The sequence below is a fragment of the Stylophora pistillata genome, chromosome 2, assembly GCF_964205215.1.
Source record: "Stylophora pistillata chromosome 2, jaStyPist1.2, whole genome shotgun sequence".
NCBI lineage: Eukaryota > Metazoa > Cnidaria > Anthozoa > Scleractinia > Pocilloporidae > Stylophora > Stylophora pistillata.
Genome location: NC_142520.1, coordinates 23,674,088 through 23,702,070, shown reverse-complemented (window position 1 = coordinate 23,702,070; position 27,983 = coordinate 23,674,088). Strand labels below are relative to the sequence as shown.

The following is a 27,983-nucleotide window of genomic DNA, read 5'->3' as shown; positions in this document are numbered from 1 at the left end:
ATTTTTAGGATCCCTTGACCTCTTTTAAAGACTGGCCACCTGATTAAGTCTCTCAAGGAGTTTCCCTTACCAAAGCAAAAGTATGGGAATGGTATGGGACTGCTTGGACCATATCTGACCCATAGATGGGAATGGTATGGGAAGGTAACCTGGGTATATGGAATTGGTATGGGGCCAAATTTTACCAAATTTTTAACTATGGGACATGCATGGGAAGAAAATAGAAGGCTTCTTATTTTATGGGAAACCTATGGGAATAAGGTTCCCATACACATCCCATACCAATAAGAATTCCCACAACTGTCCTTACCTATGGCATTGATATGGGACATTCATTATGAAGAGTATACCATAGATTACCCATACCAGCTGACAGGTGTTCATCATGCCCCATAGATTTCCCATTGTGAAAACTGTATGGGATCTCTATGGGACATTCACTCTCCATATTTCAACCATTTCAGCTCTTGTTTCCCAAAGATCTCCCATGACAGTAGTTCTATGGGAAATCTATGGGACATATCTATGCTCATAATGGCAATGGGAAAACACATGTCCACACATTGAGTAATTGACAATTTTATTAATTGGACTGAGACAATAATGTCCTCTATTGTAAACAGAGAGCAAAAACCATTAATTATTCTGACAGGCTACATTTTTTTTAACTGAAATGACCATAAAAGTCTAAGAATATTTTACATGAGTCAAGAGATAACTTTGCAACACTCTGACATGCTTCCCTAATAAAAATAGATGAAAATTTCATTCAAGTTTCTGTTCACCTATGCATTGTCATTGTGTTACATGTCATAATTCAAGTGTTAACTTGAGTTTTATGAAACTTACAACAATATCAACATGCATATACTGCATCATACTTTGTTGAATAATAAATCCTTCTCATTGTCACCATGAACTGAAGGCCTTTTTTCAAAAAAGTTTTTCATGTTTGAAAAATTAAGTTTGGTAGCAAAGATTCAAGGCTTTATATTAAATGAAATCTTTGCAGACTGTACGTAGGAAAATAACAAGCTACATGTTCCTTATTACATGAAATCTTTGCAATGCCTAAACTTTGCGAATTTGGCAATTAATTTTAAAATATTGAAAAGTTTAAGTGGCATGAAAAACAAGTTTTGTGTACATAACATGATGTGAAAATTATGTGATGCATTAGGTAAAAATCAAGAAAGAATAAGTTAAATTACAGTTTGCAAGTCCAAAAGAAAATGAAAAGTGAAGTTAACTTTGAAGATGTGAGTGTCAACGGACCTGAAGCTTGATAACATAATAGTTTTTGAAACTTATTTGTACAACAATCCTTATATTTAGGTCATAGAATTTTTACAGTAAATTGCCAAAATTGAGGTAAATCACCTCACTGATAAACACAGAATAAAAGTGACTCAAAATACAAAACCTTTTGCAAAATTGTGAAATGCATAAACCTCAAAATCACAAAATTAATGTGGTGCGAAAATTTAATGTAATAAGGCTTCAGTAAGCTTAAATGCAAGGCCTTATGCGTCCAATTGTGTGTTGAAGACTGATGACGAAGCTTGAATGCAAAAAAAATTCAGTGATTTGAATTTATACAATCATTGTTGATGTTCATCGCTTTACATTGGCAGGCCAGTGACAATTTTTGGTCTAAAATTTGCAAAAGAAAATGCATGTACATGTATACAAGACAATGTTCAGTCCTTTTCAAAATGGTTAGGAAAATGCGCAGCATATCCCACCTCACTATCTGAAAATTTAATGTACAGACACACATCTATAATGTCCTCTAAAGGGATAATGTCAAATCTGTTCTTCTTTGGTTGGTGGAGAGGAACAATGTGATTGACAACATTCCCCAATACTTCATGCCTTTCACAAAGTACTCCACTAGACTTGGGCATTGGAGCGATGACTGCGCCACAAGTCATCCTGAAAGTTTCCTCAACCAAAAAGAACACTTCAATTTGGCCATAGCTTGTGTGCCCTCCCTGGCAATACGCAATGGTGAAGTTGTTTCTTCTTGAAACTCTCTTGTACATTTGTGAGTGAAAAATGGCATCCCCAAATTGTAGACGTTTAAAGAAAGTGACACATTCAATGGACTCCACACCCAAACAAAGCAGAAGATCTTCTTCAAATGGTGCACCAGGTGTCCCTTTCTTTAGAGCACCAATTGCAAAAAACTCATTTTTGAGATGCATCCTGTTGGTCCTGAAAGACAAGAAAAAAATACTGCTGTTATACAACCTATGCCCCTTAGAGGTCTTTACTTAAAGTCATATTACTCCAGACTTGTTTAGAAGTTCCTTGCGATTGGATTACAATTTGTTAAACATACACAAAAACAATAAGTAAGTAGAATGATTGATATGCCACGAAAGGGTTAACTACCAACCTGTTTGTTTGCCCACGAAGCCGCAGCACCAGATCTTTTGCATGCCCTGGAGGAATCTCTTTTATCATTTCTGGGAAGCTTTGTTGACTTGTCACAGCAGTCATTATCTTCAAAACAATAAAAAATTAAATGGAAACTTAGAACCATTGAATGCAAGACATACAACAAGAACACACACTGAATAAATTCTATTGTATTATGGCCTGACTCCATTATTTTTACTTTGTGGCTAAAAGTTGGTCAAAACAGTAATTCATTGTCTTAAAACTTGTTTAAAATTATACCAGGAAGAGTACAACAACCATCAACTTCCTGTACAAAGTATTAATTGAACAGTTTGCAACACTAGCTGACCTGGATTGCAATGTTTTGTGTTCCATGGAAATAATTAGAAAGGTCTCCATTCCAATCCTCAAAAACGAACAAGGAACTGCTCCAAAGGGGACCATGATCCCGCACTGATTTCTCCAAATGAAGCAGCATGTGCTGATTCATCAGCACATATCTTGGATCTGTCAATATAAAAAGATACATGTACTTCCTGTAAGGGCAGGAATAAAATACCTTTTGCAGTTCTTTTGCAGTGTGTCCATTAAGTGTGCATTCCCTATCTTGGTTATTAGCACAAAGGATTTTAAGTCTTATGAGTTAATTAACCAAAAAATTCAAGCTCATGGTTATGTTGCTTGAAAATAATTTATAACACCTTGAGTAAACTTTGAATAGTTAGCACTATATATAGCAAGTGATATATACTGTTTTTATCATTACATATAATATTTCTTACCATAATACACATCAAACATCTCAACAAAATGAATCAGGAACTTTCCAGCCATTTGAAGTTGTCCAGGGGAAATGGATCTTCCAGACAGTAAGGTAATGCCACCAACCAACAAGGCATAATGCTGGTAATAATCGTCAGGTAGAATTCCTTTTAAACAGGGTAGGGAATAATAAAGTAGCCAGTTGCGGTACTCTGTAGCTGTAAAAGAAGAAACAGTGCAAATGAATATGATATCAATGCAGGCTTGGACTTGCTTAGGTAAGTGTGGAAACTAATTAAGACTTTCAACTTTTTCTTTCATTTTTCTTTACATTTATAAAATACACTCTCCCCCTCCACCCAGCAAGACACTGATAAGTGCACTAAATAATAAAGCTTCAGCTTATGTCTCATAAGTTGATTACCTTTCCAGAATTTTACATGATGCTGAATACTTCTTGGGATCCTGGTAATCACAGTAGGGGGCTTGATCTCCAGCAGGCGTTTATCCACCATCTCTACTTGGCTCCCACAGTACCACCTCTGATCACTGTGCTTTGAATTAAACCACAGGCCAACAAGTTGTTTTACAACTCCAAGGTAGACACAGTGCATAGCATCTATAGCAATGCCATTAACAACGTCGAAGCTCGGTAACTGTAATAATGGGCTTGGTGCCTTAATGCCACAAACCTGTAAAAGAAATCTGAAGTTCAGTGTTTTCCCAAAAATAACTAAAGGCATTTTAAAACAAGATACATATTCTTGAGCAACAACATTTCCAAGACCTGGTTCACAGTAGTGACATAACAACATAGAGAAAAAATAAGTTTCTTCCTTACAATGTTATGCTTTAGTCATTATGTTCTTGATATCTTGTGTTGTTCACACTAATAACAAATCATCATATTCATATCTATGTTGTGGTTTAAATTTGTCTTTGGTTTAAAATTTTTCAACATCCATGAACCACATGTAACGTTCTTTTTATTATTTAGATGTAATCAAAATATTAAGTTACAATCAAAATATTAAGTCACAGGTATCTTACAGTGGCATTCTTTTCAAGGGCTTCGTACGAGTGAGCCTTAACATCCACTGCATCACGTGGTTTAGCATGCCCAGATGGAGTGTTGCGAAATGGAAAGGTCATAACATGGCCTCTTCCAGTAGTCTTGACAACGTCGCCATGTTCATCACAAAAGCTACAGCTATCGTGGCCAACATATGTCATCTGCTCAAGGACACCAGCTCTGGCTGGAAGATCAAAGTGACCAGAAAGAGCCATAACCTTGGATTTCTTCTTTGCTCCATCTGGAAGTGTGACTTCAATTCCTGTTATATCAAAAAGTACAATAATTTTAAACTTCTCCTTTTATGAACAACCCCTTTATACAGACCAAATTCATACCTCAAAGAACTTTCAATCACTGAGTTCCTAAGTTTGTCTTTGGGTGTTATTTCAATAAACAAACTTTTAAAGTCTTAAGTAAAATATTACATGTTATACTAAAGGCACTCTCCAATTAAAAGACTGACCACATGACACATGTTCTGGAGATTCTTTATTTAATTGTTACTTTTTTCAATTTTTTAATTCCTTTGTAAAAACGGCTATTGATGGATGAGTACAGTACCTTTACACAAAAAATTTATTTTATGGAAAAATAAATGAAAATTTAGGTGACTTATCCAAATGTAATTGTTTTTTACTAACCATGCATTTCTGTTTTCCACAAAGTGTCAACAAATGGCTTGAAGAAAGTTGAGAAAAAAGGTTTCTCTTCACCAAACCATAGACCACCAAATATTCTGTACTTGTTAGTTCTCCTGTAAAAGTAACATATCTGGTGTAAGTGCTTAGGTAAGATAGTCCATATACAAGGCAAGTGGCTCATCAGAGCTGGGGCTTATCCTAGTTTATTTTAACATGAACCGACTAGGAGTATTTCTACTCCCCCCTGGATGAGATGCTAGTCGATTGCAGTTTTATCCCCAGGAGTAAATTTTCTGGTAACCATTTATACACCTGAGAAAGGAAGGCACTATGCAAGTATCTGTTCACTTTGCAAGTACTCTATAGTGTACAACTTACATAATTTTATACTGTTAACTACCTACAAGAGCTTGTGACTCCTTAAAGTTAATGTACATGTAACTGCATTCTGACTCATTAATACAACACATTTCATTTGATACATATAACTGAGAATGGATGTTTGAGGGTGAATAATACTGTAATTATTGTTGTCCTTACTTTTTTTAAAATACAGTGTGGTAAATACCGGTATTGGGCCTACATATATTTGTGTACCTTAGTGATGGAGGAAGCTCATTAACGAGGAGAAACAGAGGCCAAACTCCAAATTGTGATGAACGAAATATTGCCACACCATCAGTGTTAAGTTTTACTGAGATGTTATATGGCTCTAGAAGAAATCCACCTGGACCACTCTTGCTTTTGTAAAGGGAACCATCATAGACATCTTCTATATTGTCTTCAGCCCTCTTAACTCGGTGAAATCGGTACTTTAGTCCATCAACAAATTCTGAATCTGAAGAAAAAGAGACCCTTGTATAAAACATAGCTGAACGTTCTTGATGTAGAGGGCATACTAGCATTTTACATTTCCCTGTAATCTATGCTTAAATTGTATTCAGTAACAGCTCATATGCAAAAGAGGCATGCATTAATTTTTGCAGTTCCAGGTTCAAATCCCTGTATCAGAATGCACATGATTTGTGTGAAATCCCCACCTCCCCGGACCCAAAAAACTGTCCATTGATGTCGATTGACCTGCAAATGACGTAGGTGTCCAATTACAGGTATCCGATTTGAAGTATGCAGACATTGGATACCAGTACATGTACAGTACCAACCTGATCATGCACCAATTACATGACAAATAGGCCTCTCCAGAACCAGAATTTTGTTATAGATAATGAAAATAATAACGATATTATGTTATAAATTATGACGACTGTTGGACTGTGGTAGTAGCATTTGAAAATACTTTAATACTGTAACACAATTACATACTTAGTCTTGCACTTACCAGAGAAAAACTTAAGTAGCTGATTTTCAATAGGCACTTCAATGAAGAATCCACCGTTGTTTTGGATGCTTTTGCCACAAATGGTACAGTTTCCTTTGACATCTTTGCCATAATATGCCTTGCAGAAACCACAGAAGTAATCCTTGACAACATTTCCCTTCGCTCTGCTCAGAAATTGGAACAGGTTGTTTACTGTTGTCTTGCAGTTGTTAGGCCGGGGACAGTGAGCCTCTATTACTGCAAGCAAATCATTGAATGCTTCACGTGTAAGCTTGTGCTTAAACACGAAAGATAGCAACAACACAACACTTGAGTTACTTGTGATTGGAGCTCCCGAATATAGCATGTCATCTGATTCTGCTCCACAATGTTCTGGAATGCATTCAGTGTCTATTTCATCAGGGTTCTCACAGTCACTGAAAATGTCCGAGCAAGCATCCTCGTCTTTGACAAATTGTTCAAAAGTGTTAGTATCCGCGGAATCAAACAGTTCAAATTCGTCTCCGCTTATCCCCAAATTATTTTCTTCTTCCACTCCAAATGTGCTTGAATCTTCCATGTCTTGCACTTGAAAATAGCTGCAGTCTTCACCTAAAATCATGCTGTTTGTTTCTGCTTCGAATATTTCAGCAGGATCGCCAGTACAAAGAGGCTGTGCATGTCGCGTGTCGGGAATCATTTCTTCAACATCGCATTTGTTTAAATCATTTCGTGTACCAGTTGATGATTGTTTCGCTTTATAGAGGTTGCCTTTTCGTCTTCTTGCCGCTGGAAATTTGTATGGATTAGAATGACGCATGTATTCTCGGTAGCGACCTCTTTGTTCTCGTGCAACCTTCTCGCCATCGTCGGCCATGTTTGTTGACTTAAAGTCTAGTTCCCGGTCCCTCACACGTTAACCCCACACGTGTTGTTATTCAAGTGCGCGTGCGTAGTGGACTTTCGGACTCAACACAAGAACACGTGGTGTTAAATTGACCAATAACGAGAGCCCTTCAGACCCACGCCGAAATGCGCGTCCTTTTCAAATTTTTCACACATTTCGGCAAGCCTTTCTTCAGAGAGTTTGTTACTTATACAGAGCGAGTTTTAAGGTTTGTTTGCCTATTCCCACTGCAAGAAAAGATGGAAAGAAATTCAAGGAAAAGAAGTGCTCCAGCGCGTCTAAGAGAAGGTAAGCAACTCGATTGAATCGTGTTTATGAAAGCACAAAGTGATCGACAAGCATGCATGTTGTCAGATCAGTGAGTAAGTACATGCACCTTAGTTGTTTATAATTTTTGCCAAACTATCAAGTTTATTCAAAAGGATTCACTTGTACTCTTGCATGCTTATAGACCTTGCATATCAAACATTTGAAGACAAAGAAAAGACATTACCTTTACTCACTCTGCACATATCAGTTGCCTAAATTTCCCTGGAACATGTTTAAGTAATGTCTCTAGCCAGAGAGTAATAACAGAAACTACCGGTAAACTGAACTTAAAAGGAAAATTTGAGCCAAAGTTATGAATGGATTTCCCCCCTTGAATAGAACATTTCAATCAGTTCTATTGACTTTGGTGCTCCAGTAATATATTTATTGTATTGCAAATCGGGAAACATTACAACTGACCAAGAAACAAGAGTCCTCTTGTTGCTCCAAAAACTTGCTGCTTCAGACATTAGTCAAAATTCAAAGGGCATAGGGGTATGTACATATGGTTACCGGTCATCTCACCAACAGGAAGTTTCACCACCAACAAACTCAATGCCACTCTGCACATGTTTTAAGAACTAGAAATGCATGGTATTGGTAGTATCTTGGGTTGTTTTCTGGTGGCGAGACTCACTGGTGACAAAGTGACCAGTAACTGTACAGATTGTATTCCCAGAAAGCATCCAAACAGCCTGGCCCCTTAATTAAAAAAGTTTTTTTTATGCCTCTTGCTGCTGACAGTTAATTGTTTGAATTTAAGAAAATTCAAAGGGTTTTAATTTTTGTTACACCTGTAGAACTTTGGTACCTTGTAAAATATGAGGATGATGAAAATTTGAGAGTGCTTGCTGAAGAGGAAGTTCGACACATCTTCCCTGACGACGAAGAAGACAATGAAATGCAAGTTGGGGATATCGTTAATGCTTTGTGGATCCCCAATGGTAAATACTATGATGCCAAGATACTAAACAAAGGGGGTGAGTCAATTTTGATTGTCGCTTATCCAGGTTTAATTTACATGTACTACATGTACAATGCCACCACCGGGCACGGTTTTATCTTACTTATCTTCTCTCTTGTAGTTTCCGCACAGTGCTTGTTGTACCACCAGCCTAAGATGCCTTTCACTCTTGGATGTTTTTAATTTAAATTGACTGTGCGCCACCTGGTCGGCCACTTTGAAATCACTCGCTTAATCTTTGAATTGTCCTCTTCTCAGTTTTTCTACCATTTAAAATGTTGCAAGGCAAAAGGATGAACTGTTTTTTTTTTTTTTTCAAAATCTTTCTTTACAGCGGATAAGAACGAGCTTATGAAGGAGAGGATGCAATTAGAAAAAGAAAAGAAGAATGGAAACAAAGGACAGGAGCCCAAAGCACAGAAAAAAAGAAAGCATCCTGAAGGAGACAAGGAAAACCAGAAAAAGAAAAAGAAGCAGGAGTCAACAGAAAGTGCTAAAGAAAAGGAGCAGGCTGTCCAAAACAAGGAAGAGAAAAGGAAGAAGAAAGAACAGGAGCAAGAAAGACAGAAGATGATGCTGGAAGCAAGAAAGGCCCAGGCTATAAGTCGATGGGTTGCTTCTACAACAGCAACTACACACAATGATGAGGTTACAATTGTAAATGATTCACCCAGCGTCACTTTCACACCCCAACCACTTCGCCAAGCCAACTCTTCGAACCAGTCACCAATGACTCCAGCTCGCATCGCTTACACATCAGGCAGAACCCCAAGCACAACTCCTGAGTCAATGCGATCAACCATACAAGAATCTTCAGTAGCCAACCTAACTGTGCCTGGAAGTTCTACTGGTACCAAATCATTCACCAGAACCCCAAACACCAGTGTTATCTCCACTCCAGGATCAGTGCAATCGAAGCAGAGCTCTTCAGCTGCTAACCCAAAGCCAGCTGCTACTAAAACAAAGGGAACCTGTGAGCCCAAGAGAGGCCTTCATTTTCAAAGTGCCATTGCAGACAACAGTGATGATGAAATGGAGGAGGAGGTGGTGGGGGAACAAATCCTTGAGGATGCTGATGCTTTTAGTAGTGACTGCTGTAAAGAACAGAGGATGGAGATAAAAGCGTTAAGGAAGCGGCTGGAGAAAGTGCACAAGAGACTCAACATAGCATGTAAGTTTCCACTTTCTGAGTTTGAAAGCTCCATGTTTTCAGCTACACACCAACACACATGTACATCTACATGTAGGCTATAGTACCATTTGGAGATGATACTCAATAGAATTTAGTGAAGTAAGGAGTTAATTCTGTTTTAAAAACATGAAGTATGATCAGCTTAAACAGAGTGATAACAGCAGATTATTTTCTTTAATACTGAAGTAAAATCAAAGACATCTGCAGAAGTTATAAACAACAGACCAGGAGCTGGAGTAGTGGACAGCACATTGGCTGCTGAATACAAGGTATTACTGACAATATTATATAACGTTATGTTTTTTCATTGAGTTATATTTGCGTGGTGTATTGTTTATTTATTTGTTCGTTAATTAGGCATTCTTCGTACCCATAACTTGATTTTTTTTGTAAGCTGTTTCAGTGCAAACGACCAACAATAAACATGTAGAGGTCACAAACAGACTAAAATATAACTTAGTATACGTTTTTTTTATTTACAGATGGTAGAGGTCATGGAGGGATCCAGTGTCTTCTGGTACCCTCACCAACGGGCCTACTGTTCTGCGTTCAAGTCCTGGTCCGGATATGTCAACGCTGTTGTTGACATATTCTTCACCAAAGAAACACTTGCAATTTCAAGTGCAAGGGGAAGTGATAGAAAAGGCAAAAGCGGTGATGCAAACATTCCGTTGACCCCCCTCATCGTTGATGCCCTTGTTGGTAAGTAGTGCAACACTGAATTATTTTATTCAGAAATAAGTACATAACTTGCAGTCATGGGGATCTCTAACTCACTAATTAGAACTTGAATTGACTGAGTTTTTAAGGCATTGTTGTCCTTAAAAAATAAGCAATTTAATACAAACTTGCATGCAATAATTATGATATAGAATTGAAGCAGAGAGAGTTTTATTTGGACACAAAGTACTGGAATCCCAGTAGTTTCCATTGCAGCCCATTACAATTAACCTGGATTGAAACTTCCACAAAAAATGTATAAAACTGATCTAAAGGTTTTAATCTTACTCCCTTAGCCACAGTAGAGATAATTAAGACACCAGTAAATGAAAAAAAAAATAATGTCACTGAGCTTTCAATTAAGTTATTAATTTTATAAATCAAGCAAACAAAACAGAACCCATTACAATTGATTACCTCCAATCAAGCAATTTTTGTTTCTTGGTAAGGCAACATTCCACGTATAAGTTGGGGTACTGTTTTACATGTAAATATGACTTAATATTAACTTAAACTTTTTTTTTCAGGTAAAGTCTGTTCAAAGTTTTCAAAGGACTCTCCTCAACCGAGCCAAATCATACAGAAGATAAACATGAAATGTGTGGAAGCTAGAAGGCCCCCAAGAGTACGAGAGCAACGAGCAGAATGAACACTTTTTATAATTACTGTAAAACTGTTTAACTTCAAGAGTTTACCAATTTCATTATGTTGACCAAAAAGAAAATTTCTGTTTGATAATGTTGACCAAAATACAGAATAACAGTTTCATAGTCTTGGCCAAAAATAACAGTAACCGTATTATAGTGTCGATCAAAAAGAAGAATAACAATTTGACAGAGTTGGCAAGTTAAGTCGTATTGCTTGATAAAAAAAAGTAGTGTTGTTAATGATAGTGTTGAGCGAGAGGAAAACTACCGGTTTCATAGTGTTGACCTAGAAGAAATATAAGATTTTTGGTTTTTTGTTATTTCTATTCAATTTTTTTTGCAAGAAATTTTAGATGCAATTAAAGATATGGTTTCAATGGACGAATATGATGTCACCATTACTTGCCTTTAACCTCACAGTCCCTTTAGTAATTTCTGAATCATATGGTAAAGATATGGGGCTGAAGTCAAAGGACCCCATAGTGTTCCCATATGAGATGTCAGCTTTGCTGAATGCTATGGGAATGATATGGAACTTTAAAATCCCATAGCAATCCCATAGAGAATGGTCCAGGGTCATTATGGGAATGGTATGGGATTGTTGCATACCATTCCCCTAATGGATACTATGGGGAATATATGGAACTTTACGAAATACGTAGCAATCCCATAGAGAATGTTCAGCCATCATATGGCATCACTATGGGACTGACCCATACCATTCCCATACCAGATCCTATGGGGAATGTATGGAACTTTACGAAATACGTAGAAATCCCATAGTGAAAGACAATAGAATGCACTTGGCGGGCACTAGTCACTATTTATGGGTTTGATATGGGAGCTAACATCCCATATAAAAACCATGCAATGCTCATAGATTAGCCATATGTTGTCCCATACCATTTCCATATTTGGACCATATATGTTCCATATCAACAGCTTTGGTAAGGGTTGAAAGAAGCTTTCGGCAATTAGAATGGACATCATAATATGCACATTGTAAAATAAATTATAGAGAAACTGTGAAGGGTAAGATGCTATAAAAATATATATCAAAGGGTAGAATTTGAACACCAATTTTGGCCAAGCAGGTGCGTGCCGCTTTAAAAACAAAAACAAAAAATATTCGCTGCGAGTCCCCAGTGGAGGTCACGCTGAACCGGGAGTAATAACGCATTTAGTTCAGGTCCATTCAACCTTTCATCGGTTTGTTCCTCCCAGAATCTTGAAACTAATGATAAACGAGTTAGGACACACTTATAAAAGCTACGTACATCAAATGACGACTGAAACATTATTTAGTGGAGAGGAGGTCGAAAGAAACTGTACGACCGAGTAACATGACTGTACAATGATACCGTAGACTCATGTCAACAAAATTTCCTGCCTAAAAATAAAACCCAACAGTTTTCACTCACGTCAAGATCCCTCCAGTTACTGTGCAAATAAGACATTCCGTGAGAAAAAAAATATGCAGTTTTAGTGTGCTATGTTCCTTTACTTGATACACTTCGTTACACTAGACGTAATTAATGCGGCCGCACTGTAATGAAGTCAGCGGTGCAAAGCAGGAACCAAAATCTAGAACCAGAAATCAGGAGTCGGAAAGCGTGAAGTAAGAACAACGGAATATGCTCTCAGTGTTGCCGTTTATTTAGCTAGCAGAACAGACGTAATTTTGGCTGGCGAGTGCTCAGCGTTATCTGGGTGAAAATTATAGCTGCCACCTTTGATTTTCACCGCAACGGAAGGCTGGGCAAAGAAATAAATTTGTACAAAAGGGGGCGAGCGAGCGAGCGGCGGTCAAAAAGAGAGGGGAGGTAGTGGGGCAATGAATATTTTTCACCTTTCCCTGCCCCTTTTCCCAACGTTGACTTAAACTCTAAATCAAACATGGCAAGTTTAATAAACGATTGCACGCTTCATTCGCCCTTGTGAGACGCCTGCACTAAGCCTATCTTTTTTTTAAAATTTTTTATTTAATAGGCAAGAATTTCTCACCTTTTTCAATATGTATATATCCTTATTATTAATATTATTATCATTATTATTATTATTATTATTATTATTATTATATTGTCAACTATGAACCTCTATTTTTCGGGAAAGGTTTCCTGTTGCATATTCTGTTGCCTCAAAATTATGACAAATGACGTTTGTTTTGGAGGTCAAGCGGTTCCCGGTGAAATAGTGCATCTCAAGATAACGGGCCGAAAAAGCTTATTTCGCCAGCAATTCGATTACCACATAACAATTCTAAAACAAAAGATGTTTTTCAAAGGTTCTAAAGAGTTTTTTCTAGGATTCCCAAAAAACTATTTTTTACGAATAATTCAGGTAAAATTTCACCCATTCAGAGATAGCTAAACTTTGGCGACTAAAATCGGCCATTGTTACATGGCTGCATAAACTGAGACAATAACCGTTGTCAAAAACAATGTTTTTCTTTCAGAAACTGCTTTAAAATTTTTGGGCTACTTAAACTTCGAATTTTTAGAGCGATTTATATAAGCGTATTTGAGCTCAAGAAGCGCATTACGTGACCAACATGACTTGCACGTCACATTAAGAAAAACATTACCAAAACACTCGAATTCCCTCTTATATCCTACAAATACTTCGAGACGGTTCACTTTCAAGTTCAACATACATATAATTTTTTCCTGAAGCCAAAAATTCAAGACAATCTGGCCATTTTCGATAGTCTAGTATATGCAAATTGCTGGTTTATGTTGTTATAACGGTCATATTCGCAACTAATATCAACACAACAATAACAAAAAAAACTTTATTAAAATCAGAAGGAATTGCCCAGGCTATAATTATACAAAATTTTTCCTTTAGAAGTTGTTTCCGCAAGAGTACCATATAACCCCATACATTAATTATGCATTCAGTCTTTGTTCAATGAAAACAATAGCGATAACGATAGGACTTCGCAGAGACTAGCAGTCTCCACTACCACTACCGAAACAAATGACACCGCAACCCCTACGACTACAGCAACCATACCGTACATAAAAGGCATGTCTGAAAACATCTCGCGCATCTTACTACCCTTCAATATCCGCGTCGCCCACAATTCTATCACCACACTGCTTCAGTTACTAACCAACGTTAAAGACAAAGACGAACCGAGGAACAGACAGGGAACGATTTATAAGATCAATTGTTCCGACTGCCAAGCCTCCTACATCGGTGAGAATGGCAGAAACCTCACGACAAGACTGACTGAACACAGACGGGCGACGAGGAAAGGTGATGTCAGCAATCACATTGCTGAACACCATCGACTTACCAACCACAACATTGACTGGGACTCTGCGCAATGCCTAACCTACAGCACTGACTATTTTCAACGACTGACTCTGGAAAGCTGGTTTACCAACTTACAACAGACTCCCCTAAACAGATGTCAACAACTACCTGCTCCATACAAACGACTCATTCACGACATAAACATCATAAACGACCGAAAAAGAACAACCTAACTTTACCGAGAGATCGAAACAGGACAATCACGACCGACTTAAGTCACTTGAGTCTTACAGCCAATAACATCACGGCAAAACCAACCGATCATTTCACACGAACTGGAATAAGAACATTCTACTAACGACAATCATTCACTTGACTCTGATGATGACTTCCGCACAGGTTGTCGAAACGTCAGTCCCTACCACCGATAACAGTCCTTCTCAGGACTACACTCACCCGGACGATCAGACTAAACCTTCACTAGTAGTCTTTGTTTTCTAATTTTGGATTTTTTTTTTGTCTTTTTTGAAACAAGGTAAATTTGGCGCGTTTCGGCTTTGCAAAACGAAAAGCTCAAGTAATTTTCCAGAGGTTTTTAATTTGCGCTTTATACTCGAGCACAAGAACTCTGTTTTATCCTGTTTTAACTTGAAATTTATCTTTCTTAGTTTCATTGTCATATTATTAATGGATGCAGTTCTTCTAATTTCTCACAGAGAGGATGAACCACCAAACGAAGCTGTATTAGCCACCATCTTGAAAGAGGTCAAAGAAATAGAGCAGATTCAAAATGATTCTCCTTGTACTGAAAGAAGAATTCTGGGTATGTTGAATCGGGGATTGTTTCGCCAAATAAACGTAAAGACAATTTCTCTTTAACTTTGGGTTGAAATTAAATGGGACAAGTGCTCCATCTTGCCCCTTGCTCACTACAGTCCTGCAAACTGAAAATATTTTTGGTATAACTGATTTTGGCATACCTACCTTTCCTTTCAGATGCTCTTTCTCAAAACTTCGCATCGTCAAAGAAACGTAGACAACAGGAAGAAAATGGTACGAGCAGTATTAGAAGGAGCAGAAGAAGCGACAGAGAATTGAAAGGGTAAAAAAAGTTGTTTGGCTGTTTAACACTCAACTATCTTATCAGCTTGTATGTTTGAATAAATTTCAGAAGGTTTGAATTCAAGTTTGATTTAAAAACTGGTTAAGGTTCAAATTAAACTGTAGATCTGGTGATAAAAAAACTTTTTTATGCCAAGAACAACTTAAACCAGTGACACTGAGATTCATTCAAGAGCTTTATAAATGCTTTATTGTAGGAACTGCTCACCATTCAGTATTATAAAACCTCTTTCACATTTTTCCCTTTTAGAAACTGGATAAGAGACTCAAAGTGGCAAGTGAAGAAGAGACTAGGGAACCAGTTTTCGAGGCCCAGCATTCTAGTCTTGTCTCCTCGGATGAGTCTGATGAAGAAGATCCCACATCAATGGTGAAGAGGCCCCCCTTGTTTACCTGGAGGACAGAAGAAGCTACCAACTTCTTCCATATACTAGACCAGCGGTACAAGTCTTCCATGACGAATCAGCAAAAGAGGCAGTCAGTGAAAAGAAGGGTTGGTAGACCAATTCATAGAAATAGTAGAGAGATCCCAGAAAAATTGCACTGGGCCACCACTTTAATCCAATTTAAACTTTAGTATACAGTCACTCAATTCTCTTCTAGGGACCATCTTTTATAAACTTGCTATATTTTTGCCCAATGATACAGATAATGTAGGTCTGCCATCTCCATTCATTTATTCTGTCTGACTTAAGCTTTTAATTTGACAATTTGCTGATTTCAATTTTCTCACATGAAACCACCTCAGTTGGCAAATTTAAAGTGAGACTTTTGTACAATCATGGTCGATTACAAGAGAGTTTGAAGACTGTTAACTTATACATGTCTAAAATGTAATATTTTGAGCAATTAAAGTTATTGAGCAGCCTACATTTAAGTTATTGTCAATGGAAAGTGAATTCAGTCTCTAGAATATTTTCCCTTCCCTGATCACTATTTGGCACTTATGTCCAGGATTGAATACAGGTGTTTTTTGGCAAATAATTCACATATATATGAATGGATATTTGAACATTATCACACTACTTCATATTTGACTAAATTGTGCATTCCAGTGAGCTTTTATCTGTGAGGACAGTTTGCCATGCTCATTTTAAAGAGCCCAAAATCCTGGATGTATCTGCTATTTTAGAGGAAGCTAAAATTTTCATTCTCTCTTTTATAGTTCTCTAGCTCTCCATCAGATGGAGTAGTGTCTCAATTTTAAACATCAGAAGTGTTTCAAATAGATTTAATGCAGATGTAAGATTAAATGTAAGGTGACATTCTCAGCATGTTGCCTTGATTCCCTCGGCACATGAAGTTCACAAATTATTTTTTCCTCAAACCTTGACACTCATTTCTGCAAAATGCTTATGATAGAAGTTTAGAAATTTAAACATGTATCTACAAATCACTTTGTAGCGTTTACGGCCACCAAAATCTAAATTCTAAAGTTGAAGGGCGTGTCGCTCCAAAACGCGGTTAACGAGGTGTTTGGGACTATTTTACTGATCGAAATGACAACCCAAAGTTGACTGTTTGCACGAATCTTTATTCTTGAAAAGCAATCGACCACGAACCACAATCAATTACGAAAATAACGATTATTCTGACAGTCAATCAATCTATCGAACGATCGATCGTAAACTGAAACAACAATACAACGAAGTTCTATCAATCTAACGAAAAGCCGCGGAATACATGATCAAAGAATCGCATGTTAAATACTGGGCTCTAAAGTCTATAACGAGATTAACAATACAAGTGAAACAGAAAAAAAGTTTGGAAACAAATTAAAAGAGTTTGATGACTGATAAACAGCCCATTGTTCTATCTAAATGATGGGCGTTCACTGACTCGCAAATTGGCGCGAATTTAGCCTTTGAATCTTAAATCTATACAGATCATTGCAATATTTGTTTGTATATTGTCGCCCAACACTGAAAAGACTGGAGAGGGAAAAACAAAGTTACAAAGGTACTCACATATCGGTCCCGCTTGTGCCAGAGGTTGAGAAAAACGAAAGGGCGAAAGTTTACCAAGGCTATTCAAAACTTACGAAGAACTGATTAAAGGGACGCTAAAATTGCCTTTTATATGCGCGTGGTGACGCTGAAAGGTCCGATTACAAAACCAATCGAAATACAGAAAAACAGATAAGCATTGTAACTATGTGGCTATCTAAGATCATTCTGAAATTAGTGAACTAATCAATAATCAATCAAAGAATGAGCCTTCTGGCTAATGTCCTTAACACACTTTTCTGGTCATAGTTTGTATATATTGATTCACACATGACTTTTCAGACAATACATCCTTCAAATTTTATCACATCAGTTGTACTTTAAAGGTTAAGTTTTGCCTCTTCTTGGCTTTAGACAGAGAAATGTGTAAAGTTAAATAAGGCTAAGAAACACGATTGTTATCAGGCTCTATTTTAGACTCTGAATAAATTGTACCGCTAATATCATTGTGCATTAATAAACTTGGCGATAATTATTAAAGAGTGCTTATCCTGTCTGGAAGTGGGAAATAGGACAAAATGCTTTGAGAACCTGCAGTAGAGTTGAATCCAAGAAGTGAAATTTGACGAACAGCGATTAACCGAGCGGCGGTAAACGCGGGAAAATGCATCCCTTGCACGAATTCACCTTTGCAGAAAATACAGGAAAATTAATGCATGCTTTTGGTTAGTTAATTCCAGTGAACATAGCGTTCGAATGCGCAAAACGGCTGTAAATGGCAGAATACATATTGTTATTTTCCATAGATTAACTGAACAACAATGAAAGGTAAAACGCCGGAAAATGCATTTCCATGAATTTCGTCGATTTTGCTATCACGGAAAAACGTTGGATAATTCTTGTGAACATTTCATTTACCGGGCGAAAAACGGTGGCGAACAAAAGAAAACATAGCATTTTCTATGCATTATACGAACTGCAAACTTTGGAAAACATTACGTTTTCCCGTATTTACACATATCAACCTTCCCGGAAAATGTGTGTTTTCAGCTGTTAACTCTGGTGAATACGTTGTTGTTCACTCGGAAAATGTTAATGAACAAAAGGAAAACACGCTGCTTGCGGTACTGCGTTAACCGAGCGGTTAATGCCGGAAAATAAATTGTTTACCTGCATGCATTTACCGCTAAGGAAAACTACCGAATAATGGAACGAATACTGGGATTCACTGATGCGAAAACGCACAGAAAACGTCGGATTTTCCGTAGGCAAAACGCGCGTAAACTTTAATAAATTGCCACGTATTCCGTGAATTCAACTTTTGTTTTCCGTAGGGTGAACGCTAGTTTTTTTGCCGTGTTGAAATATCTAGTTAGTTTAAAATAAGTTAGTATGTTAGTTAGTCAGTTCAGTATGATTTAGTTATTGGGTTATATTTAGAATGTAGTTATAATCTGAATGAATTCAAATTCCCAAGTTAGTTACTGCATAACCGTACAAAGGTTTGTTCGCTATATCGTAAAACTCAGGGCCCTTGTATTCCTTTCTTTATGGGATCAAAATAAATTTTCCGTTCAAATGTAAGTTGCCGTCTCCCGTATAGGAAGAGTAGTCTGGCTTTGCAAATTCTACATTCCTCGTTTTCCAAATTTCTGTTGATATCAACTTTTGTTACCGCTTAATTTGGTGTATCACTGCACCGTTCCATCCGCGATCGCTCAAGGTTTTGTTTTGCTACATGACAAGCCAGTCAGTTTTTGAGAAAAGGTTCTATTCCATCCCATTTGATTGTTCCTTCAAGAATGTGTGACATGTCGGGGATGTCACGCAGTGGACATGGGACGGTTTGTGACAAATCATTGGTTTCGGGCTGGCGGTTTTTCTGGTTATCTCCCCTTCTCCCTTCCCCGCGCTTTGTCACTCGTACCAAATCTCTACCCGTCCAATATGGCGACCGAATATTCACCGCGCTGAATCTAGCACTTGAAAACAAAAACTATCGCATGCAAGCGAGCTAAAGGCTGTCAGAATAATTTCTGTGTACTGGATTAGTTAATTCTCTCTGCCATCCCTTCGAAAAGATTTTTCTCCTGTAATTCTGGATCCTTGTGATTTTTCTTTTTCATTCTTTCCAGAATCATGCAAACTATCATTGATCCGCTGTGAAACGCATGCGCATACACTTGGGTCTCTCTTGCGTTATACCTGGAATAACTGTAATATTGAGCGCCAATAAACGATGCAGATGCTATACAAGCATTATGGAAACAGTCACAGGAATTTTCTCATAACCCGATCACTGCCCATATCCAGTGGAGCCATGAGAAGATCTCGAACTTAATCGAAGGACTCCCTCTGCATGGTTTATTCGATGTGTAGACGTTTCAACTTAAACAAGATTAACTGATATGAATAATAAGAATGGGAAAATTTGTTATGTAACGCAACTTTGAAAATACTTATGGAAAATTTTTATTTTAATTATCAATATGAAGCAGTTGGGACTTAATGACGAAATTATTTTTTTTTCTGAAAAAAAAAAAGTGAAAGATGAACTTCAGTTATGAGGTTTTCTGAACAACAGCTCTCGATCAGGCCTGTAGGCTCCTCGAAGTTCCAATTTTCGTGAATAGCACTTGTTTGTTTTAATAATAATAAAATAGTGTTTGCGGCGGTGACATTATAAGTTTCGTTTTATGTCTTCCGTAAGATTGATTCATCAACGAATTGCTGATGAAAAGTTTGTCGGTTGCAAACTAGGGAGAAATAAAACTTAAGACGTAGAAGATTTGCATGGAAAAACTTGATCAATGTTTAACGGTGCAAACTTGCAAGTTGAAATATGCATCATTTGGCAAAAAGTACACTAAATTATAGGATCTCAAAAAGTAGCCTATTCTTTCGAAAATTGTCTTCATAGAGACTTAAGGCTCCCATATTTACTGTTGCTGGGCAACCTGACGAATAAGGTGACAAGCCAACTGAATAAGAAAAAAAATGATTAGGCAGGTTTTAAACACAGATAAGTGGAGGCATAGAATATGCTCATCTGATAGGTAGACCACGAGTTCAAAAGCGATGTTTACCATCATCACGCGTACGTAGTTGCATAAAACAACCTTCCACGTAGAGTTTTATAATTCAATAATTGTTGATGCGCAATAAAGCGAAAGGAATATCTATAGAGGTTTCAAAGGCCTTTTTAAAACTATTCATTTCATATCCAAAAGTTTTATTTTGGACAAGTTGAGTTTTTTGTGGTAGATATTTTCGTCTAAACAAGTTTTTTTAAGAAAAGATGCGGAAAATTCCGGTTTAAAAATTGTCATACGCAATCGTTGGGTTGAGGCATTTGACAGTGCATTCTCCATATATCGGTTGGGAAATGTACGACTTCTCGTCGAGAGAAAGTTTTTCCTTTTTTTCTTTCCTCGTGAAAATTGTTTAGGGCAATATTGAACATTCATAGTTTGGTTGTTCTCCAATCTTCTTTTTTTTGTGTCGCCACAAGCTAGAACTGATTTCTGGCTAGATCGCCCGTGTGGACAGCGATCGAAAGTGTCGAGCGCGCTCACGAAATTCTCTCTTGCTACAAGTTAAAAGATGTACTTAGTCATTTCACAAACAAAATATGGAAACTTCACTTTGAATCAGAGGAGAACCTTCTCTTCAACTTTAATTTGCATATCAAAAACTCACTAATTTGGAGAAAAGAATACTTAAACTGCAGGTGCAATCGGGCTGAAAAAAACTCTCAGCGAGAGCGACACTTAACAAAAGAATATGCCTCATTGAGGCTATGATCTCTAAAATTTTGTTCTAAAATTTCTCAGGAAATTTGGTCAGAATGCCACAGAGACATCAATTTGAATATCTAGGCTTTTTTATGCGCTTGAATTTTCACAGTTTAACTGAAAATTTCTTTTCTCATTTGATGCTGATGCTGCTTATAATTACTAAAACAGGTACACGACGATTCCCTAAGGATACATACAAACATACATATGTTAATTGCCAGTCTCCATGGAGGATTTTCAGAGCCAATTACCACCCAGAAACCACCCCAGGGGAGGACAGCCATCACACAGTAATCTCGTGCATGGGGAAATTAATGTCTCCTACCTCTAACCCTGCAGGAGACGGGACCTCCATTTATTAGTCCCTATCTGAGAAGACTAGAGTATCTAACCATTTTTGACGTTAGAAAGGTAGCATATTCTTCTCACTGCACTAGTTTTAAGACCTTTAGTGTTGGTCCGGATAGAGAATGAAAGGTGGAAATAACTGCCAGAGGAGAATAGTAACCAAGTTTACTGTTTCAGCACACATTAATTAATCTCACAGCGTCTCTGTGACGGGTGACGAAACATCCTTCATATATCATGACAACATGTGATTGGCTAACACGTTTCTAGGAGGTGTAACCTTAATTGGTGGTACAGCTCAGTCAACAAACTGCTGTTAAGCTCTTCGGTTTGCTCCACTGCTCCAAAACATCGAAAGGATTTCTTTTCAGCTTGTTTTTCGCGGACATGGGAGTTTTTCTCCTCTTGTTCCCTATCTCTGTGGTTCTTTCTCTCGGACAATTTCAGTCCTGCCCAGATGGTATGTTTTTAAGCTGGCATTTTTTGAAAAGAAACCTTTATTATTCTGCTCTTAATTGTTCAGCTAAGCAATATATCAAAGGAAAAAAAAAGGAAACGCATATTTTCGAGGACTAAAATTCTCGTATATAGAGGCCTAATTAACAAAATGGGTAGTGAATCTCATCGTCCATTTTAATGTGCTGTTATCTTTTGTTCATTCAAAACTATTTTAAATTATTTTTCACAATTTGTGAAAGGTGCTTGCAAAGTTTTTTAGTTATAACCGAACAACATCCGCAATTACTGAATTATTTTCAGACACTCATAAAGGTCCACTAAAATTTTATCAAGGTCATCTAAAATTAATGAATATATTTTCACAAATCCTTTATTTTAATGCTGGCACGAACTGAAGGAAGAGCCTAAAGTTAGCCCGGCACTCAAGGAAATAAGAATTGATATATCAACTAGCCAGTTGGAGAGGATATTTTTTTTTTTAAGTCAAAGAATTGCCTTCCTTCTTTTTACATTCTCCTGGAGAATAAGATTCTCTCTTTGGGTAGTTAATTATTCGCTGGTTTCATATTTAGTTGACATAATTTGTTTTTAATTGCAGAAAATTCTCGTAGTAAAAATTTATACACGTCGCAAACATAGTGCCGACAGGTTTTAAACATATACCAAAACGAGTGTCTTCTAATTTTTAGAACTCGGCATTCGAGGCATATTATCTCCGTCATAGCAGCCTTCCTGTGTTATGTACATACAGAATTACGCAATTTTTGGAAGCGTAATGAGTAAGTTTTTTCAAAGCTAATAAAAACAGCGAGAAAGTTGTTGAAATGCAGGCAGAGTAATTATGTTTCCAATAATGCAAAAGGAATGCTGACTGCGAATGAGCGAGAACATCAAAACTTCTCACTCGACAGGTGGCTAAGAGATAGATGATATGGATGTCTAACCATGAACATACTGAAATTAGTTTTATTTAGCAACTCTTTATTAGCGCATTTTCATAATTCAATCAAAATTTATGCACAATGAAGCGATGGGGAGATTTTAATCTTCAAAAGCGGTTTCCGAGGGTTTTTATCAAATCATCATGGACACGTTTTATCTAAACCAAGTTTATTCGATATGGATAATGAGAACAACAAAACAGGACAAAAACAAAATAAAGATCACAATGCAAAATTAAGAATTTGTTCGTGCTTGGCGCATGCATTTCATAAAATGGATGTACCGCAGCAGGAAGTTTTCAGAGCACGTGGGGAGCATAAGAGTTAAATGAAGTGAGGCCAAGAGATATTCCAAGACCAAACCTTTTCACAAGGAAGTGCTAAATTTTCTGCTTGGAAGCGAAAACCGAACGAATTTCCCGCAGTTACAACACCTGCGAAATGCACTCAGCATGCTTTAATAAGTTTTTGCTAGAATTTACGACGAGAATTTGTTTGTGTTGAAAATTGTAAGCTTTTAAGACAAGTAATCGATTCAACAACACTCAAATATTTCGTACTATTTTAAAGAAGGGTAAGAAAGCTCAGATTTCTTGCTACGGCCATAAATCGTCCTGCGTTTAGGGATAACATAATGTCAACTCCAAAGCTATTTTCGTCTATTCACAGAGCTTAAAAATCATTGTTTTTTTATGCAAATATCTACTTTTGTTGAACTGTGAAGCTAGTTGTTTCAGGAGTCCCGCAGAAAGTAATTGCAAGGAAAAACAAAGAGAGATATACTTTGTTTGATGTAAGCTGGGGCAACAGGGGTCAAAAGAAAAGAAAGAAAAGAAAGAAAAGACTTATGTGGCTTTTGAAGGTCATACAATCCTTTTCTAGAGATCTTTTCGACTCGAAAAAAAATAAAGAATATTTTTAATTTGATCTTGGCATCTTAATGAGTATGTGTAAATAAGTGACTTAGCTCTATGGATTCGGTGCCTAATAAGTTATCTGTCTATCTATCTATCAATCTATCTATCTATCTATCTATCTATCTATCAGTATAAGTACGAAGCGCTTGGAAGGCGAGTTTAACAACAACTGAGACTTTTAGAAGTCATGACCCATGTCGCTATTTAACATTTAGTGATTTGTATTTTTAGATCAATGCCGTATATTAGCCTTTCCATCGACTCTGTTCTTCGTGGGAGAACGTCTCATTAACCACTCCATAGCAAATATCAGTGTGATTGACAGGGACACGTGCGAATATCGTTGCTACCTGGACTATAACTGCGTCAGCGTTAACTTTTATTTTGGAGAAAATGGAGCAGAAGCACACAACTGTGAACTAAATAACTCAACGGCTAAAGAGTATGATGAGGATCTGGTACAAACAGCGAACTACGTGTACCATGGAACTAAGGTACATGGACGAGCTGTTAATTAAATGTCAATCGCGCTTCTCTATCTTTAAGCTATTCTTGAGAGCTGAGGGATACTTTCATTCATTATTTGTTATTTTACATAATTTTTAAACACCTGCTAACGTCGTTACGGATCTTTTGTAGATAAGCAATTACCAAAATAAAAATCCTTTGAGTGTCGCTACGCGATTTTCCTTTATTCTCAACTGAATACAACGATTTACATGGAGGAAAAAATCATACTTCTTATCACACATGGTCTGAAAGGAGCAGTCGCTAATTCTCGTGGAGTGGTCGCTCGGCCCTCCGGATCCGCGACACCCCTCAACCAAAAAGTTCTAACTGTCAATGTTCGAGATTGAAGGAAATCTTTTCAACAGAATGAAATGGAGTTATCATGGCCAAAAAAAAAATTGAAGAAACGAGATAACAATTCGCGATCAGGATCAAATGGTCAACAGTTTGATTAGGGCTTGTCTTGCTTTAATAGCTACCTTCCGGTTTGGGCGCTCAGTGGTAATTTTTTGTTTGCTTCTCTGGTGGCTTGCATCATACTGGTCATCCTCACCTCCGCTGGGCTGGATTGGGCTGGGTTGGGCTTTCTCGTTGTACAGCACATTCCAGGGGGTACAAGAAGTTGAGCGTATGGTTTAGCAACTTGCCTGTTCGGATTGTTGCGGCTCTGATTTCCCCATCTGTACTTGAAATTAGTTTCTCCACAACGGCTAATTTCCAGGTACCTCGTGGCGTGTTTTCCTTCAGAAGTACAACGTCTCCTTTAATGGGTTGGGTTGAGGATTGTATCCTGGGAGCTTTTAAGTGGTTCCGAGTCAGTTCACGCAAACTCAGAACACATTCGTTGAACCGTAGGTTCCAAAACGTTTCATGATGTTTCTGAACCTTACGTCACTTGTCAAGGAGTTTTTTTGAAGAACTCAATTCGCTAAGGAAATCTGGGTCTTGCTGTCGATCTTCTTCTGCTGGAGATGGTACGCCTGTATTTGGGTTAAGGCTGAGGAAATTTCCTGGGGTGAGTGTGAATCCAGAGCTGAAGTCAGGTACTACGTAGACTAATGGCCGGGAATTGATTACTGCTTCGACTTCCTTCACAACAGTTTCCAGTTGAACTATATTAAGACAAATCTTCCGATACTCTTTCGAAGAGACTCCTTCACAAGTCCGATAAGCCTTTCATAGAAACCACCCATCCAGGGGGGCCAGTTCAATGATGAAGCTCCACTTTGTGCCTTCGTTGGCCAGGTAACTTTGTGTGTCAGGACTTGTCATGGGGTGTTGCCATGCTTCTTCAACAGTCGACTTTACCACTTTGAACTGGAAAGCATTGTCGGCAGTTATCTCCTTCGGTTTTCCACGTGTGGAAATGAATCTTCTTAGGCAGAACAGGAATTTTTCAGCGGTCATGTCATGAACGACTTCTAAGTGAATAGCCCTAACAGCTAAACAAGTAAACAGACACAACCAGACTTTTTGGGTTGCTGATGGCTGACTGACCTTCACATACAAGGGTCCAAGATAGTCATGTAATGTTTCAAGGTGTTTTTACAATCTTCAACTGGGACGACTTCCACAATTCCCTTCTGCCCTTGGTCCTGGATTACGGCATCTTATTTCTGGAGATGTTTGTCATTTCGTGACGGTCTATTGACTTGGGATCTCAATCTTCCCATTGCCAGTTCATAATTGGTTGGTAATGATGGAGACTGTTCTTTCCAAGGCCAGGTTACTTGGTACCGTCCGTCTTCAAAGTGGATTGTTTCGTTAAATATTTGTAAAGCTGTGTCATCTTCATTTTCTTGTACAGGCTCTCTGATGCCCAGGGTTTCAAGCTTCCAAAACTTCTTCAAGTTGTGTCTTTTGTGCAGCTAATGGCTGCTTGTCATCAGACCGAGCACTCAGATGTACACTGATAGGCCTGGACGTGTAGGTCAACATTGGGATGGAGCTGTCTGGTTTGTCATCATGACACTTTACTCTGCCTGTTAGGATCCATCCCAACTTGGATTCCATGAGGTTTAATCCTGGACTGACTGCTTTCATGGCAATGTCACCAGAGAAAATATCACAGTAATAATCATTTCCTAGCAACAGTTCTATGCTAGCAGTTTCTGTAGTTGAGGGTACTGAGTCGGCAAGGGGGATATCCTTCAGTAGGTGACTGAGTTTCTGTGGGTTGAAGTAGGTTCGTTGTAGGTTACCGGTTATCGTGGGTACAACATTGACTCTTAAATGCAGAGATGATCCACCCTTTGTTAAAAGCCGGAGTTCAGTGATAGGAGTGTGAAGCTCTCTGGGTTTTGATACACTGCATGTATACACTGTTAGTGTTTCTGATCTTGTGATTGGCAACTGGAGTTTTTCGGCTAGCTCGTTCGTGATGCAGGTCCTTTGGCTGCGAACGTGGTTTTTCTTTATTCTCAACTGAACGCAACGATTTCCACAGAGGAAAAATCCTACTTCTTCTCGCACATGGTCTGAAAGGAGCGGTCTATAATTCTCGTGGAGTGGTCGCTCGGCCCTCCGCGATATTGAGTGCCTTGAGGACACCCAACACTGTTCACATAAGCGAGTAATTTGTCGCATCCATTTTAGAACCATGTTCACCTGCCTTGAGTAAACAATTTATCGCTGTTCTATTAATGAAAGCACAACCACGCTTCTAACAAGAAAATTCTCGGGAGCAAAGATAACTGGAATGGTCATTTTAAGGCATTTCTGCAAAAGGCAGTTTTATTCCATTGTTTTCGAAGCTTAAAAACAATCGCAATAATTAGATCCATCTCATGGCTCAGGGGATGCTTAGAACAGGCAGAAAGATACAATTGAGCTACGACTGGGATTCCTAAATGCTGTTCTTAGGAACGTCACTATACTCTTTAAATCCTATCTACAGGCGCCCCCTACAGATTTATTTTCTTTTCTTTTTCTCTTCTTTTTTTTTGTACTCAAGTTCTAGGAGAGATGTCGGAGAATGCTGTTAAGGTATTGAGCAATTAATTGTGACATCCCATCTCTTTTTTTCCTCTTTATTTTTAAGAATTTTTGTGCTCAATCTCCATGCAAAAACCACGGCACCTGCCAGTCGGGATTCACAACAAAACGATATCGATGCTTATGTGCGTCTGGATTCACTGGCCACGATTGTGAAAAAGGCAAGACTTAAAATAATTAAAATTAATTTTGTACAGTTTATTACAACACGGGGGCCTATTCCTTCGGACGGTTTAAGATTCAAAATTGGCTCTACTTCTATTATGAAACGAGATTTCAATTTTGTTGCTCTTTCTTTAGAAAGGAACTCAAGCCAGCCCCATTATGTGTTTTTAAGTTGGCATGTTACTCCAGCCTATTACAGGCATTCTGTGCAGGGAAAAGTGGGGTTACGAATTTTCCTCTCCACAGTCCCGCATCTTTTTTTCTAACTTGCTTCTTCACACACCACAGCTGACAAAAAGCATTACACGTCATATTTCCTCACCCCCCCCCCCCACTTCCTGCGACCTCTGTCATTCAGTATTTTGACTTTATTTAGACATAAACGAGTGTGCAACAGATACCCACAACTGCAGCAATGAAAACGTCGTTTTCCGAAATACCAAGGGATCATTCAGGTGCATTTGTAAACGTGGATTCACCGGGGATATACATAATTGCACAGATAAAGAACATTGTAAAAACACAAGTTTTATAATACTAATGATAACGTACTCCAGCCATCGCATCTAAGAAACAAAAGTT

The 27,983-nt window shown here is 37.9% G+C and overlaps 3 protein-coding genes, 1 long non-coding RNA gene and 2 pseudogenes across 4 annotated transcripts; 4 read left to right on the top strand and 2 right to left on the bottom strand.

Moving 5' to 3' along the window:
- Positions 1-563: 563 nt before the first annotated feature.
- On the bottom strand, positions 564-7,174 carry LOC148737916 (uncharacterized). The gene is made up of 9 exons (XM_088748749.1): positions 6,224-7,174; positions 5,482-5,722; positions 4,885-4,997; positions 4,219-4,502; positions 3,593-3,860; positions 3,189-3,386; positions 2,756-2,913; positions 2,402-2,508; positions 564-2,217 (listed from the first exon to the last, which is right to left on the bottom strand). The coding sequence occupies exons 1-9, from the start codon at positions 7,077-7,079 to the stop codon at positions 1,701-1,703; spliced, it is 2,742 nt and encodes a 913-aa protein (XP_088604875.1). The 5' UTR covers positions 7,080-7,174; the 3' UTR covers positions 564-1,700.
- LOC148737917 (uncharacterized) lies at positions 3,627-5,457 on the top strand. The gene is made up of 2 exons (XR_015996657.1): positions 3,627-3,767; positions 4,237-5,457. It is a non-coding gene; the product is annotated as an uncharacterized LOC148737917 (long non-coding RNA).
- A 60-nt stretch (positions 7,175-7,234) lies between the features above and the next one.
- Positions 7,235-11,322, top strand: LOC148737915 (uncharacterized). The gene is made up of 6 exons (XM_088748750.1): positions 7,235-7,397; positions 8,219-8,398; positions 8,717-9,553; positions 9,761-9,843; positions 10,057-10,276; positions 10,822-11,322. Exons 1-6 carry the CDS (start codon positions 7,235-7,237, stop codon positions 10,941-10,943), a joined length of 1,605 nt encoding a protein of 534 aa, XP_088604876.1. The 3' UTR covers positions 10,944-11,322.
- A 3,344-nt stretch (positions 11,323-14,666) lies between these two features.
- LOC148737914 (uncharacterized) lies at positions 14,667-16,127 on the top strand (annotated as a pseudogene).
- A 5,593-nt stretch (positions 16,128-21,720) lies between these two features.
- LOC111345493 (uncharacterized) lies at positions 21,721-27,535 on the top strand. Its single transcript, XM_088748759.1, has 3 exons — positions 21,721-21,875; positions 23,964-24,226; positions 27,283-27,535. Exons 1-3 carry the CDS (start codon positions 21,803-21,805, stop codon positions 27,406-27,408), a joined length of 462 nt encoding a protein of 153 aa, XP_088604885.1. The 5' UTR covers positions 21,721-21,802; the 3' UTR covers positions 27,409-27,535.
- Positions 25,134-25,649, bottom strand: LOC148737913 (uncharacterized; annotated as a pseudogene).
- Positions 27,536-27,983: the final 448 nt, after the last annotated feature.